Source organism: Geotrypetes seraphini, chromosome 4 (assembly GCF_902459505.1).
Source record: "Geotrypetes seraphini chromosome 4, aGeoSer1.1, whole genome shotgun sequence".
Classification (NCBI taxonomy): Eukaryota; Metazoa; Chordata; class Amphibia; order Gymnophiona; family Dermophiidae; genus Geotrypetes; species Geotrypetes seraphini.
Window position 1 is genome coordinate 202,707,021 of NC_047087.1, and position 17,681 is coordinate 202,724,701.

Genomic DNA, 17,681 nt, shown 5'->3' on the forward strand with positions numbered 1-17,681 from the left:
CATGCTGGCTATTTACAGTATATGTGTTAACCCTACTATTTACCATAGCAAAACAGGAGATATTACTTTCCCAAAGGTAGAAAGACAAAACAGTGAAGGTGACCAAAGGTGCTCAGTTACTTTATTGCTTCAGTCGAGACTCACGTACTCTACTATTTACACATGTAAATAGTCAAGTAAATGTTCTAAAATCGTTTCTGAAAGTCACAGGGCAAATTCATTTTGCATGATAAGAACAACTGCCAGAGCAGCTGCAACAGCTGTACAGTTCACTACTGAATCCAAAGCTTAAAACTGGTAATGAGGACCAGCATTTATAAAATGCAGGTTTTATATTCTATAGTGCAAAGGCACAATGAATGAGCAACTAGGTCAAATCTGACAGGTTATGTAGGCAGAATTCTAATGACCTAACACATGTGAACTAAGGCTCCCCCTACCTGCTACTGAGCAGAACACCTGTAATAACGATTTCAAAGGAGTGGTGGAAAGGTTGGTAGCAGAAGACATACCATACATCTTCAGTTGGGCAGCAGAGACACTCTAGGGGAGGGGTGTCCAACCTTGGCCCTCACCAGGTCGGGTTTTCAGGATTTCCCAAATGAATATGCATGAGATTTATTTGCATACAATGGAAGCAGTGCATGCAAATAGATCTCATGCAAATTCATTGGGGATATCCTGAAGACCCAACTGGATTGCAGCCCTCAAGGACAACACTGCTTTAAGGCATGAAACCAGACTTAGGTGCCTGATATGGCATAGCTACCAGCAGACACACATATTAGTCATGAGTCTAAGTTGGTCTCCAGTGCTAATGCCTCTGAACAACCAATGACGATCACCTAATCTAGTTTTAATGCCATCTCAGCTTCTATCAGTCACAGTAAATGTTGGCATTTCTATGTGGATATTTCATCACATAATATGTAGACAAGAACTGCAGTGGAATTTTTCTGAACAGTGAGACCAAGAGTTCTAGGGCTCATCTCCCAACCAAACATTTCTTGCCAAAGTGATCAATCTACTGAATTTAAAGTAGTGTAATGTGCTGCATACTAACATCCTAATTATGGAATATACACAATATAATGAATTAACACAAGGGTGCTGTATCTATATACTTTAGTGAAAAAATAGTAGTAGTAGTAACCTTCTCTACTATTTTTATGCAACCCTCTTACATCCAACTTTTATGGGATCCTCAGCGGCACCACTCAGAGTTCAATTCAATCTCATTGCTCTAAGATTTACATGTCAGCTCGTCATCGGGTCCCTGTATTTTATCTTTTTATATGAACCTACTCATTTTCTATTCACTTTTGTGTGTCGTGGCTTTAATTTATTATTTTACTATATTATAAGCATATACTTATAATATGCTTATAATATAGTAAAATAATAAGTTAAAGCCACGACACACAAAAGTGAATAGAAAATGAGTAGGTTCATATAAAAAGATAAAATACAGGGACCCGATGACGAGCTGACATGTAAATCTTAGAGCAATGAGATTGAATTGAACTCTGAGTGGTGCCGCTGAGGATCCCATAAAAGTTGGATGTAAGAGGGTTGCATAAAAATAGTAGAGAAGGTTACTACTACTATTTTTTCACTAAAGCATACCAACATCCTGGCATGAAGAATTAACGCTACACTTCACTGCTCCTAACCCTACTTAAGATGGTCAGCTTTGAGTAAATGTGGCTATTCTATTCACCACTACTCCTATGAAGCCACAGATTCATTCAGTGTCTCTTCTTTCCTGCTAGAAATTTTAAAGTGTTATTATATGTTAGAGGTCAACTTCAGAAAATAGAATAGAGAAGAGAAGCCAGGAAAAACCTCTTTAGGGGGTTTGGGCACATTATCCCTTAGCTTTCAATGTGCTGCAGCCCATTTTCCAATCTTCATACTGCACCACTGGTACCACAATTACAGACAGGTTTAACCCAGTACTGTCACATGACAAGCTTTTGCGGGAAGCAAAAAAGCTATTTGGACTCTCTCCACAATTCCCAAGGCAGCATATATTTGGAAAGACAGTAAAGAAAAAAAGCTATCATTTTTATATAAAATATTTTATGCAGAGGCATATATGTTTTTGAACTCACCTTTACTCCATCTGTCTTCTTGTTCAATAGACTCTTGGCAGCTGTAACAACAAACAGGTAAATTAAGAGGCAACTTAAGAATATTTAGCAAAAAGAAAATTGAACTGTTTTCCTATTTTTCCTACCCAAAGGTTAACCAAGGTGACAAATTTGACCCTGCATTTCCCTGCCGATCAAATCTAGACATGAACAGCAAGCTACCTTGCTACTTGGGCCAATTTCTCATGATTGGTGTTACAGCAAGACTACTGCTTAGTGGAATAACGTCCTTCATCTGCAACTGGGAAGATTAATAATTTTTATTCTGGACCAGCATTTTCCTCCCACTCAGTTGGTACCAGGGCTAGCATCTAGCACCAAATGTTTGGTTGATTTTTTTTTTTTTTTTTTTTTTGTGACATCCCAGAGGTTTATTTTCCTTTATTTCCCCTCCCAACTCAGCCACAGTAGCAAGAGTCCTGAGACACGAGTCCAAGGCTCCCTTTAGAATCCATACAACACGGATAAGTGTGACCGCTAACAGTTGCTGTTGAGAAACTTTAAAGCTCCCTATCCTCAGGTTCTCTGAACACTACCCTCTTCAGCATTTCCAGGCATTCTAGGTTAGAGAAATACCAGAATCAAATGAATGGGGTCCAGCACTAGCCCTGGAATACCAGTAAGTAGTATCTGAAATAAGAGTATACTGTGTGAGGAAGGGACCTCAGTCTCAAAAACTACTGTTTTGAAATAATTGTTAGTTGTAAGTAGGTATCAGCTCTAGCTAATTACATTGTTGGTTTTCTTTTAGTCAATTTGCTGTTTGGTAAAAAGACACTATTTACTCTCTAAAGTATGGGACCAGATCTAATCTAACCTGAATTTTTGAATCGTACTTTTCCAGGTGATTTACAAGAGAAGAGACCCATATAATATTATGGGGAAATTACATTGTCAGTTCAAACAGATTACACTTGACTTTCACAATAATATTTTTATATTATATTTTTCTTTTTTTTTCCCCCCTACTATCTGTAAAACCTTTCTTTAGAAATCTTCACCAATGGCTCTTTCAAAACAGGCAATGATGTAGAGCAGTGGTCTCAAACTTGCGACCCGCCAAGTACTATTTAGAGGCCCTTGGTATGTTTATCAAAAGTAAAATAAAACTGTTTCTTGATCATATGTCTCTTTAGCTATAACTGACAATATTATTATTGAGACTTAGCCAAAAGGAAAGATTTATAAACTATAAAGAGTTTTACCTCATACAAAATTGTCATTTCTTTAATAAAACATTAACTATTTTTTTCTAAAGCCCTCCAAGTATCTACAAATCCAAACTGTGGCCCTGCAAAGGGTTTGAGTTTGAGGCCACTGATGTAGAGGTTGCCAAGAATGCGGTGTCTCTCTCACATACATACATACATACATACATACAATACATGCTCCCCTAGAGGGTGAATAAGGGAAATGTAACAAAATGTGGAATAAGACCTTACTGCACTAAAGATGGTAATAGAATGTCCTAGAAAACAAAAAGGGCACACAGTCTGCAAAATCCAAAATGGTAGTCAAAATAGCAGTTCAGCTTAAATGTAGTAACCAAGGATAATTTATTGTAGTGCACACATAAAAAAACACATATAAAAACCCGACACAGGCCATGTTTCGTCCATGCTAAGGGCTGCATTAGGGGTCAGCAGAACTATAAAACAATAACAAAGTAAAATTAATAAAATCATAATAACAAAAGACATTGGACTCCTTTTACGACTATGCGCTAACATTTTTAGCGTGCGCTACAATGCCACACGCACTAACTCTGCACTAAACGGAAAATACTAACGCCAGCTCTATGGAGGTGTTAGCGTCTAGTGCGCACTAAAACCGCTAGTGCACATAGAAACATAGAAATAGACGGCAGATAAGGGCCACGGCCCATCTAGTCTGCCCACCACAATGACCCTCCCCCACCTAACTCAGTGAATAGATCCCACGTGTCTATCCCATTTGGCCTTAAAATCAGGCACGCTGCTGGCCTCAGTGACCTGAAGTGGAAGACTATTCCAGCGGTCAACCACTCTTTCAGTGAAAAAGAATTTCCTGGTGTCACTGTGCAGTTTCCCTCTCCTGATTTTCCACGGGTGCCCCCTGGTTGCCGTGGGACCCTTGAGAAGGAAGATATCTTCTTCCACTTCGATGCGGCCCATGAGATACTTGAACGTCTCGATCATGTCTCCCCTCTCTCTGCGTTCCTCGAGTGAGTAGAGCTGTAATTTATCCAGCCTTTCCTCGTACGGGAGATCCTTGAGACCCGCAATCATCCGGGTGGCCATTCTCTGGACCGACTCTAGTCTCAGCACATCCTTTCGGTAATGCGGCCTCCAGAATTGCACACAGTACTCCAGGTGTGGTCTCACCATGGATCTATACAATGGCATAATGACTTCAGGCTTACGGCTGACGAAACTCCTGCGTATGCAACCTATGATTTGCCTTGCTTTGGAGGAAGCTTGCTCCACTTGATTGGCAGCCTTCATGTCCTCACTGACGATCACCCCTAGGTCATGTTCTGCTTCAATTCTTGTTAGGATCTCGCCATTTAGGGTGTAAGTCTTGCATGGATTTTGGCTGCCCAGGTGCATGACTTTGCATTTTTTGGCATTGAAGCTGAGTTGCCAGGACCTAGACCAGCGCTCCAGTAGTAGTAGGTCGTGCATCATGTTGTTGGGCATTGAATTTTTGTCGTAAAAGGAGCCCATAGTTAAAACCAAATTAAATGCAATTTTTTAAACAAAAAGAAAACAGTTCATATATGTAAAAAAACAACAAAAAAGCCCCAACCATAGGACTACAGATAAAAAGGACTACCTAATGCATAAAATGCACATAAAAGCTACAACTAGAAAATGAACAGGCATCTAAACATACTAAAAAGAAAGCTGGGATAAAAAAAAGATTCTTAACCAGGTTAACTGTTATCTGGGATAAAAAGGCAAAATGAGGGTACATACCCAGGTGGTGTGTAAAGGCTGCATCACCAACCAGGTAAAAGCTAAAAGAAATAATTAAATGTTAAAAAAAAAAAACAATCCCAGAGACAATTCTCTAATATTAAACAATATGAAGGGAAAGTAAATAGAAGTCCTCTTTACTAACATACAATCAAAAGATGGCAGCACTCAGTAGTTTCTCTCTGTAGCAACAGTACCGTATTTTCACGCAAATAACGCGCACCCGTATAAAACGCGCACACGGGTATAGCGCGCAGAAATCACGATGATATGTACAAAAACTTTGGTATACCGCGCTCACGGGTATACCGCGCATGCTGCCCGACGCTCCTTTCGCCCGCCCTGACTTTCCGTGCGCTGTCCCGACTCTCCGTTCACCCCCCCTAACTTCCGTGCACTGTCCCCCCTTGAAGGTCTGTCCCCATCCTGAAAGCCTGATGCCCCCCCCGACGTCCGATACATCCCTCCCCCCCGAAGGACCGCCGACTCCCCAACAATATCGGGCCAGGAGGGAGCCCAAATCCTCCTGGCCACGGCGACCCCCTAACCCCCCCCCGCACTACATTACGGGCAGGAGGGATCCCAGGCCCTCCTGCCCTCGACGCAAACCCCCCCCCCCCCAACGACCGCCCCCCCCCAAGAACCTCCGACCGCCCCCCAGCCGTCCCGCGACCCCCACGACCCCCCCACCCCCCTTCCCCGTACCTTTGGTAGTTGGGCCAGAAGGGAGCCCAAACCCTCCTGGCCACGGCGATCCCCTAACCCCACCCCGCACTACATTACGGGCAGGAGGGATCCCAGGCCCTCCTGCCCTCGACGCAAACCCCCCTCCCCCCCAACGACCGCCCCCCCCAAGAACCTCCGACCGCCCCCCCAGCCGACCCGCGACCCCCCTGGCGACCCCCACGACCCCCCCACCCCCCTTCCCCGTACCTTTGGTAGTTGGCCGGACAGACGGGAGCCAAACCCGCCTGTCCGGCAGGCAGCCAACGAAGGAATGAGACCGGATTGGCCCATCCATCCTAAAGCTCCGCCTACTGGTGGGGCCTAAGGCGCGTGGGCCAATCAGAATAGGCCCTGGAGCCTTAGGTCCCACCTGGGGGCGCGGCCTGAGGCACATGGTCGGGTTGGGCCCATGTGCCTCAGGCCGCGCCCCCAGGTGGGACCTAAGGCTCCAGGGCCTATTCTGATTGGCCCACGCGCCTTAGGCCCCACCAGTAGGCGGAACTTTAGGATGGATGGGCCAATCCGGCCTCATTCCTTCGTTGGCTGCCTGCCGGACAGGCGGGTTTGGCTCCCGTCTGTCCGGCCAACTACCAAAGGTACGGGGAGGGGGGGTGGGGGGGGCGTGGGGGTCGCCAGGGGGATCGCGGGGCGGCTGGGGGGCGGTCGGAGGTTCTTGGGGGGGGGGGCGGTCGTTGGGGGGGGGGGGGGTTTGCGTCGAGGGCAGGGGGGCCTGGGATCCCTCCTGCCCGTAATGTAGTGCGGGGTGGGGTTAGGGGGTCGCCGTGGCCAGGAGGGTTTGGGCTCCCTTCTGGCCCAACTACCAAAGGTACGGGGAAGGGGGGTGGGGGGGTCGTGGGGGTCGCCAGGGGGGTCGCGGGTCGGCTTGGGGGGCGGTCGGAGGTTCTTGGGGGGGGCGGTCGTTCGAGGGAGGGGGGTTTGCGTCGAGGGCAGGAGGGCCTGGGATCCCTCCTGCCCGTAATGTAGTGCGGGGTGGGGTTAGGGGGTCGCCGTGGCCAGGAGGGTTTGGGCTCCCTTCTGGCCCGATATTGTCGGGAAGTCGGCGGTCCTTCGGGGTGGGGGTGCGAGTGGTCCTGCCGGGGGGGGGGGATGTATCGGACGTCGGGGGGTCGGCCGGGCAAGAGGGCTTGGGCTCCCTCTTGCTCCGATCGTGGATGCGGGTGCGAGCGCGTGCGAGCGGTCGTTCGGGGTGGGGGGTGCGAGTGGTCCTGCCGGGGGGGGGGGATGTATCGGACGTCGGGGAGTCGGCCGGGCAAGAGGGCTTGGGCTCCCTCTTGCTCCGATCATGGATGCGGGTGCGGGTGGGAGCGCGTGCGAGCGGTCGTTCGGGGTGGGGGTGCGAGCGGTCCTGCTGGGGGGGTGAATCGGGCGTCGGGCGGGGTGGGAACTATGTTTTAAAACTTTTGTATACCGCGCTCACGCATATAACGCGCGAGGGGTATGCGCGGTAGGTAAAAACGCGTATAACGCGCGCGTTATATGCGTGAAAATACGGTAGTCCCTTGTCACAGCTGCAAGCTCTTTTAAGATGACTAACAGAGGTCAAGGGTCTGAGCAACAAAAACTAAAATAAAATCTTTAAAAAAACTGACAAAAACCCCACAAAGAGTCTTAAATAATGAATAAGATTGACTTAAAATGCCTTTAAGTGCTACAAAGTACAAAACAATGACCTATGGGAACCCAAAAATATTGCAAAAAAATTTGATTATAAACAGGCTCCAACTAGATAAAAAGCATTATCTACTGATAGAGTATGCGCTAGGGAGTCAGAATATCTAATTTTTAGCTCATAAATAGCCCAGGTACATTGAAAAAATGTTTTAAAAATGTGACATCACCTAATTTGCATATGAAAAGACCTCAAACTGTCACAAAGGCCCAAAATAAACTATTTAAAAAATGCAGATGCTGTCTGATTAGATAGATGAATAAATAAATGTCTAATAGATAAAAAAATATTCATACAGTTAGGTGCTATCAACTCGTGCTCGAGTCCTAGCGACTTGATGAATTATAGATCTAAAATGAGATTGGTTTTGTGCTAGTCTGATAAGGTCCTCCACCATCATCCCCATGGTTGTTGTCCAGCCATCTGATTGCAGGTTGCCCTCTTCGCCTGGTTCCTTTGATCTACCCAAACATAATGTCCTTCTCCAATGATCTTTCTCTTCCAACAGTGTGACCAAAATAAAACAGTTGTAACATCATCATTTGGGCTTTGAGCAACATAGCCGGTTTTATCTCTTCCAGAATTGATTTGTTAGTTCTTCTGGTGGTCCATGGCATTCATAAAATCCTTCTCCAGCACCAAAGCTCAAATGAGTCAATCTTCTTTCTGCCTTGTTTCTGTAGTGTCCAGCTTTTGCATCCGAAATTGACCATTGAGAAAATGAGTGCGTGGACAACTCTGATCTTCATTTGGAATGTTATTTCCTTGCCTTTGAATACTTTGTCAAGAGCCTTCATTGAAGAGCGACCCAATGCTATTCTGTGGAGTATTGCTTCCCTGCTAGTTGCTTCTTTGTTTACGAAAGAGCCCAGGAGATTGAAATCCTTTACAACTTCTATTCTATTGCCTTCAAGTTCAAAATCTTCATCATTTTCCATGTTAATGATCTTTATCTTGTTTATGTTCAGTTCTAATCTCAAGTTATGACTTTCAGCTTTGACTTTTCTCAGTAGATACAGTATATGTCTTCTTTGTTGTTGGTGATAAGCATTGTATCATCTGTATAGCGCAGGTTGTTTATATTTCGGCCAGCAACTTTTAAACCAATGCTCTCTTCTTCCAAATTTGTTTTTCTGAAGATGGCTTTGTCATAAAGGTTGATCAGGTAAGGTGACAAGATGCATCCTTGCCTGATGCCACATTTTATTGGAAACCAATCAGTGTTGCCATATTCTGTTCTCACTGCAGCTTCTTGATTTTCAAAGAGGCTCTTTATCAGCTGAGTTATGTGTTTGGGTATTCCCATTTGTGTTAAGAGTTCTCCATAGTTTATCGTGATCCACACAGTCAAAAGCTTTGCTGTACTCAATGAAGCACAAGTATAGGGGCTTTTGATATTCTTTGCACTTCTTTAATATCCATCAAACATTGGCAGTAATGAGTATATAAGAACAGCCTTACTGGACCAGATCAATGGTCTATCTAGCCCAGAATCCCGTATTCATGGAGGCCAATCCAACCAAGTCACACGCACTTGGCAAAAACCCAAATAGTAGCAGCATTCCATGCCACTGATCCAGGGCAAGCTGTGGCTTCTCCAATGTCTGTCTCAACACTAATTTATGGACTGTTCTTCCAGAAACTTGTACAAACCTTTTTTAAAACTAGCTACATTAACTTAAGGTTTTGTAAAAATTAGAAAATGTTTTTATGACTTGTTATAATTATTCATGTTGTGATATTTTAATTATTGATTGTTTTTCTATTTCCCTGTAGATTTTATGGACTCTTTGAATGAAAATTGCCATGAACTTTTTTTGGTATAGTGCGATTAATAATTTGCGGATTAGATCCTCTGGCAATGCAAGTTTCTTGTTCCTCGACCTTTTCTGAAATCAGCCTGAACTTCGTGTAGTTCTTGCTCAACGTATGATTGTAGTCTTTGTTGTATTATTTTCAGCAATATTTTGCTGGTGTGTGGAATTAATGCAATCGTTATGTAATTGTTACATGGCATCACCTTTCTTCGGTATAGGTATGAATAGTGATCTCCAATTGGTTGGCCATGTTCTTCCTTCCACATATGTAAGCACAATCAAGTTAGGGCCATGATAGCATCTTCTGAGCCCCTTCATATTTATACAACTGAACCAATAAAAGTGAATCAAAAAATAAATATATAAATGATCTATAAAAATTCAATTAGAAGAGGACAAACTGAAAAATAATAAAGGGTACCTTCATTTTACCTCAATAATCACATTATCAAAAAAAAACTGATAAATCAATCTCATTATTGAGGACATCTGGAGATAATGTTTCCAACTGAAAAATAAACCTCTGTTCCATCTTCAATAGAAGATCATCTGTAGACCACCTCTCTAGGACCTCTTTGGTACAGTGATAGCACAGACTCTAAGATCTTCAAAAATGTGACCAACTTCCAAGCTATGTTCTACAAGCTTTGGCATGATGTTTCATAGCACTCGTAAGCTCCAAAATATGGATATAAATCAACCCACAGGGTCAAATGACCGCATATACCACTCTTTCTGTTCTAAAATTAGAAACGTGTCTCAGGGTTAAGGTTTCACAAGATTTTGGATTGGTAAATACTTTGGTCTTCATATTAACTTTACATACACTGCATAACTTTACATACACTGCATTTACCACATAGGTAATGTCTCTCTAAAAGATTTCTAACTGTAAACCTTGGAGGTGGTAATGCAGATGGAACAAGCATATCTCTAAAGTTGCTGCTTCTATTATATGCTACCAACAAGGTTTTATCCTTGAAAGGCTGCAGGTTTTGCATAATGTGCTGGTGTTTCTTTAAAATCCTAATGATCTGATTTGACATGTGTGTAAATGGCAAAGTACATACAACTTATTTTCCTTTTCTAGTAGGTTTCAATAAGGATGCTCTATCACATGATGATGTCTTAGAGTAACCTCTTTCAATGCAGGAGATAGGATAACTTCTCATTCTAAAACTATTAGTCATCTCAATAGATCTTTTCTGAAACAATGTAGGATCAGAACATAATCTCTCTAATCTTAGAAATTAGCTATATGGTAAATTTGTCTTTAATGACTTGTTATGACAACTATCGTACTATAAGTAGCTGTTAACATCAGTTAGCTTACAATAGATGTCAGTTATAAATTTACCTCCATTAATATTGATGTTAATATTAAAAAAGGTCAGCCTGTGGCACTACTTCTAAGAATTCAAATGAAGAGCTATAATATAATCTCAAATTGAAAATGTTAGAAATAATCCAACATTTGTATTGCACTTCATTAACCCAATATCATAATACTGTCTTACTGATCCTCAGCCGGGCCACCAAGCACTCAAATGTTTTCATAGTGCTTGGCTTTATGCTCCAAATCATCATCGGATCATTGGGTTATCTGTTAGTTTGTTAGTGCTTGGTGGCCCGGCTGAGGATCAGTAAGACAGTATTATGATACTGGGTTAATGAAGTGCAATACAAATGTTGGATTATTTCTAACATTTTCAATTTGAGAATATTAAAAAAAAATGTATCTGAAACTTGAGATTTTTATCAAGAGAGTTTAGCCAGATAAGAAATTCTTTAAGACTTTCTTTTGAACCGACCCAAATCATAAAAAATGTCATCAATATATCGCCCATAAAAAAAAATACAGCTGGCTTACAACCATTGAAAAAAAATAATTATTGATTAGAAGGGGGGGCTATGTTTATAATTGTGATTAATGATTGCCCCCCTAATCAGTAATATTTTATTTTACAATAGTTGTAAGCCAGCTGTATTTTGTTTTGTGTGTGAATTACTTCATTGAAGCTAGTCCCTGATATTATTTTTATTTCATTAGAAATTAATGTATCACCTCCATAATGAAACATAACTAGTATAGTGATGTGTACTGAGGTGTTTCTGTTCAAAGAGTCCCATATAGACATGGATGGAGCCATAATGGTACCCATTGCAGTACCTTTTATCTGTTGCTAAAAAAACACCATTACAAGCAAAAACGTTTTATGTCAATGCTAGGGTGGCCAATTCAGTAGGAATTCTAAGCAAAATGTCGCTACAGCTGATGGTGTCCCTAATAATTTCTGTTGCCTCTTCTTGGGGGATATTGGTGTAAATGGATTCAACATCAAAAGTTACCAAAATTATATTTTCATTATAAGTGATGATGCTTACTTTCTTACCAGGCGGCTTGCTGGGATATGGAACTAAAACCTATGTTATTGAGCTCCGAGTCTTATCATTTTCAAAAGCAACTGAAGACATATCTGTTTGCTAACTAATCAAATCTTCCTTCATCAATATTGTCTTTTAAAATATTTGTTAACCGCAATGAACTTTCTGGTTATGCGATATAGAAATGACTTGTTATGTTATGTTAATCATGTCTGCTGAATCTCGTATATATGAAGGGATGTTCTGTATAAATGGTCTAAGAAACTTGTCTGTGAAAATCAATAATGGTTCTAAAAAGGATCCAATAGCTGATATGATAAGTCTTCCAGGATGGGGAGGAGAGGGACTTATGAATTTTAGGGAGCATATAAATAGTTGGAGTGATTGGATTTTTGACATATGAAAAATCAATTTCCTTCTGAGTGAGATACTGACCTTCCTTACCTATTTCGAGTATAGCTTTACTTTTTTGTTGAAGATTGACTATAGGGCTATTTTTTTTAATTTTTGTAGAATGACGTGTCCTCTACTTGTCTATAAATTTCAGAAATACTATATACGAGACTTTGTTCATTACAATAGCCCCACCTTTGTCAGTTGGTTTTATTATATTTTCATCCAGTCTCATACTATTGGTAGCTGTCCTTTCTTCCTTAGTGATAGTGTAATAAAATTATTTTATTATTCTGGCTTTCCATGCAGAGTTATCTCTTTGAGTTTTATATGCCAATATCAGTGGGTTGGCATTATTAGGTGGCGATTCTTTTTTACGACTACCCCTGTCTAACGGGGATACTTCCAATGTGGGAACAGGTCAAAACAAAGTCAAGCCGTGCAAGACCACGAAGAATCATTAGGTACTGTGTTTAATCTTTCATCTAGAAGTTTATCTGCAGCAGAGGCATCGCTTCTTCATCTAGGATTTTCATTTGTTCCTTTTACTTATTTTGATGCTTAGAATACTCATGCAAGTCTCCAGAATTTTTTCAGAACATTAAAATTGAAGTTGTACTTTGGATGGAATGACAGACCCTCTCACAATGATTTGTCGTTCACTGACGCCCATCGTGTACCTTCTACCTGAATGCCTCCTGGGCCAACTGATGATGTAATTAGTGTATTTGAAAAACTGGTGCTTAAGGATCTAGCCAAACTTGAAGGCAAGAACTTTAGGCTGTCTCATAACCTCTCTTATGGTCAAAGACTTGCTTTAAAATCTTTATCCCAAGATAAGTCTATTGTGATCAAACCGACAGACAAGGGTGGGGGAGTGGTTGTATTGGATAATTCTGCCTATCTTAGAGAGGCTGAACGTCAGTTGTGGGACTTCAATACTTACACTCAATTGAATAATGAACCTACAGCCCAATATCAGGAGGAAATCTATAATTTATTGTGCCAAGCAAATACCGAGGGGTTAATCTCAACTAAAGAATTTAAATATCTTTTTTGTAAGTTCCCTTCTATTCCAACCATATACTTTCTTCTGAAGGTGCACAAATCTATTCATAACCTTCCAGGACGACCAATTGTCTCTTGTAATAAATCTCTGTCTGAGCCATTATCTCAATACATTGATTTTTTTCTTCAGGCATTTGTACAAAAAAAATATTTCTTATGTTTGAGACTCCATGGATTTAATAAAACAGATACAGAGTCTGCAGATTCCAAAAACATTATATGATAAAGTTCTTTTAGTTACCTTGGATATCACCTTGTTATATACAAGTATTCCACAAGTTGAAGCCATTGAGACTCTTCCCACATTTTGTAATTGGAAGGAACTATTTTTTGTTTGAGGGTCGTTATCTCCAAATTAAAGGTGTGGCTATAGGGGCCACTGTTGCACCCTCCATAGCCTGCCTTTATATGGCTGAATTTGAAAGGAAATTTGTTTAGCATGCTAGTTTCTATTCTAAAGTATTAAACTGGAAACGTTTCATCAACAATTTTTTATATGGGTGGGCACCGATATTGAATTAAAGAATTTTATACAATACCTGAATTGCTGCAATACCAACATACAGTTTAATAATAGCAGCTTTATTTTATATCTTGTCATACTTTTTCAGTTCAAGACGGTATACAGTAAAGTAGAAATACAATGTGGATACTGCAGGTATTGATACAAGTGTACAGAACAGGGAGATTACAGCATTGGTTTAGTGGGAGAGGGTGAGAAGAGGATGGGTTGCAAAGGTAGGAGGAGGTATGTGCATCAACTATTAATTTTTGGGACTTTCAAATCACTTATAGACAGGGCACATTTGAAACAACCATTTTCAGTAAGGAGACTGATAAAAATTCTCTACTTCATTATAGAAGTTATCACCTTAAACCCATAAGGAACAGTATCCCTACTGAACAGTTATTAAGGCTGAAGCATTTATGTTCCTCCAAATCTGAATTTAAAGCTCAATCTGGAATAATGACTCAGCGCTTTCATCAACAGGGTAACCCCGTCCCAGTTTTAAAACAGGATGTTAAAAGAGCGACTCATACGGACCGTGAATCGCTTTTACTAACTAAAAATCAGAGTAATCAGCTTGATCACAGAGTTACTTGTGTTCTTCCATTTTCTCCTGTTTCTTCTCAATTACAAACTGTGATTCACAAACACTGGGATATTTTGTATTATCATCCTGAGTTCACTGAGATACCTCGGTTAGCTTTTAAACAGGGCAAAAATCTTGGTGAATGCCTGAAATATAAATCTATTGAAACTACAAAGCATGATCAAAGTGGTAATCATAAATGTGGTGCTTGCTGTTATTGCCCTTATGCAATGAATGTGCAATAGATCGTGATTCCAACGTCAACATTGTGTTTCAATTAAAGGGAAAAACTGATTGTAATTTCACTCAAGTGATTTATGGCATTTTTTGTCCGTGCCAGAAATTATATATAGAGCAAACTAAAACAGCTGTGAAAATCAGAATAGCGGAGCATCTCAGCTGTATTCATACCAGTAAAGTGGAATCTCCCTTAGTTAAGCACTGGCAAGATCAACAGCATGGGCTCAATGATCTGAAGTTCTGTGAGATTGAACAATCTCATTTTTCTAGAGGAGATGATATCTCTCATTTTTTTACCTATCACGAACAACGTTTGATATTTTCATGGCAGACTGTGGCCCCTTGGGGACTCAATAAAGAAATTGAATGGTTAATATTATGATGACAAGATGACCTTTTGTTGTGGTCCTCTTTAATTACCAATTCTGTAGCTCGAAAAATTTTTTTTTTTTAAAAGAACTTATTGGGCCAAGTCTGTCGCGCCATTAGGTGATACTATTTAGCATTCTAGTTGATGCTGTTTAAATTCTGATGTCTCAAGACGCAAGGACGTGATGATGTTTCATTTGCTGCCATTTTGCTTGATAGACAGAATAAGTTTCCAAGTTTATTTAAAACTAGCTGATGCCCCGGCGTTGCACGGGTATTTAATTATAGCAATAACACTGTAAATGGATTCAAATAAAGATACTTTATAGTGGTGAATGAAATTATTTTTTTACAGCTTAATAAAAGGTACAATATTCAAATTATAATGTGAAATATTTGACAAAATGAATACAATACAACTAACGCAAAACGTGATTATAATCAACAATTTTAGTTTCACCTCCTGGAGCAAGAACATATAAATTCTTGGGTGAACCCACCCTTGAGCAAGCAACATAGAGTTGTGGGCCGCGAGACCCCCAGAACATATCACCCCAGGTAGTGAGAGATCTGCATACCAAGTTTTGTTCAAATCGGTCAAGCCATTTTTGAATTACTGTGAGAATGGCAGCTTTTTACATATTTTCCATTGACATGAATGGGTGAAATCAGATTTTCTGTTTATAGCTCCGCCCACGTGTGAAGGTGGGCCACGAGACCCCCAGAATATATCACCCCAGGTAGTGAGGGATCTGCATACCAAGTTTCATTCAAATCGGTCAAGCCGTTTTTGAATTACAGTGAGAATGGCAGCTTTTTACATTTTTTCCATTGACATGAATGGGTGAAATCTGATTTTCTGTTTGTAGCTCCGCCCACGTGTGCAGGTGGGCTGCGAGACCCCCAGAACATATCACCCCAGGTAGTGAGGGATCTGCATACCAAGTTTCGTTCAAATCGGTCAAGCCGTTTTTGAATTACAGTGAGAATGGCAGCTTTTTACATTTTTTCCATTGACATGAATGGGTGAAATCTGATTTTGTTTGTAGCTCCGCCCACGTGTGCAGGTGGGCCGCGAGACCCCCAGAACATATTACCCCAGGTAGTGAGGGATCTGCATACCAAGTTTTGTTCAAATCGGTCAAGCCATTTTTGAATTACAGTGAGAATGGCAGCTTTTTACATATTTTCCATTGACATGAATGGGTGAAATCTGATTTTCTGTTTATAGCTCCGCCCACGTGTGCAGGTGGGCCACGAGACCCCCAGAATATATCACCCCAGGTAGTGAGGGATCTGCATACCAAGTTTCGTTCAAATCGGTCAAGCCGTTTTTGAATAACTGTGAGAATGGCAGCTTTTTACATTTTTTCCATTGACATGAATGGGTGAAATCTGAATTTCTGTTTGTAGCTCCGCCCACGTGTGCAGGTGGGCCGCGAGACCCCCAGAACATATCACCCCAGGTAGTGAGGGATCTGCATACCAAGTTTCGTTCAAATCGGTCAAGCCGTTTTTGAATTACAGTGAGAATGGCAGCTTTTTACATTTTTTCCATTGACATGAATGGGTGAAATCTGATTTTCTGTTTGTAGCTCCGCCCACGTGTGCAGGTGGGCCGCGAGACCCCCAGAACATATCACCCCAGGTAGTGAGGGATCTGCATAGCAAGTTTCGTTCAAATCGGTCAAGCCGTTTTTGAATTACTGTGAGAATGGCAGCTTTTCACATTTTTTCCATTGACATGAATGGGTGAAATCTGATTTTCTGTTTGTAGCTCCGCCCACGTGTGCAGGTGGGCCGCGAGACCCCCAGAACATATCACCCCAGGTAGTGAGGGATCTGCATACCAAGTTTCGTTCAAATCGGTCAAGCCGTTTTTGAATTACTGTGAGAATGGCAGCTTTTTACATTTTTTCCATTGACATGAATGGGTGAAATCTGATTTTCTGTTTGTAGCTCTGCCCACGTGTGCAGGTGGGCCGCGAGACCCCCAGAACATTTCACCCCAGGTAGTGAGGGATCTGCATACCAAGTTTCGTTCAAATCGGTCAAGCCATTATTGAATTACTGTGAGAATGGCAGCTTTTTACATTTTTTCCATTGACATGAATGGGTGAAATCTGAATTTATGATTGTAGCTCCGCCCACGTGTGCAGGTGGGCCACGAGACCCCCCAGAACATATCATCCCAGGTAGTGAGGGATCTGCATACCAAGTTTCGTTCAAATCAGTCAAGCCGTTTTTGCGTGATCGCGGCACATACACACATACATACCTCCGATTTTATATATATAGATTTGTTATACCACCTTATCAACAGTTTCAAGGTGGTTATACAATAAAAATCAAGGGGAGACGACAAATTATAACAAAGACATCATCAATTAAAAATAGTAGATAAATAAGACAAAAGGACATACTGAAACAAATGGAAAGGGGAAGAACTACAATATAAATAAAGGAAAGAAAGAGATATAGGCAAATTCAAAAGGTAAGGGTAACACGTAGCAGTCCAAATTAAGTGGGCTGAAAGTAAGTTTATAAAATCTTTAAAAGGACAATCAAACTTGGAATGCGTCTTTAAAAAGGAATGTTTTAAGAAAAGGTTTGAATTTATCCATGGATGTTGTCTCTCTCAAATGGTTAGGCATTGAATTCCAAAGGGAGGGAGCAACAACTGAAAAGATAGAATTTCTCCATGTATTGATGTGTCTGAGTGATGGGACTACTAATAGATTTTGAAGCTAAATAAGAAATTTACTTTATTATTTTTGGAATTTGAGTTT

The 17,681-nt window shown here is 41.1% G+C and overlaps 1 protein-coding gene across 19 annotated transcripts in view; it reads right to left on the reverse strand.

The window, feature by feature from the left end:
• The window catches only part of CAMK2G (calcium/calmodulin dependent protein kinase II gamma), a 543,897-nt gene that overhangs the window by 123,888 nt on the left and 402,328 nt on the right, over positions 1-17,681 (reverse strand). For all 19 annotated transcript variants that reach the window (XM_033940484.1, XM_033940503.1, XM_033940486.1 and 16 more), the window contains one exon: positions 2,115-2,155. In XM_033940484.1, the coding sequence (XP_033796375.1) occupies positions 2,115-2,155 (41 nt within the window). The remainder of the gene's footprint in view (positions 1-2,114; positions 2,156-17,681) is intronic.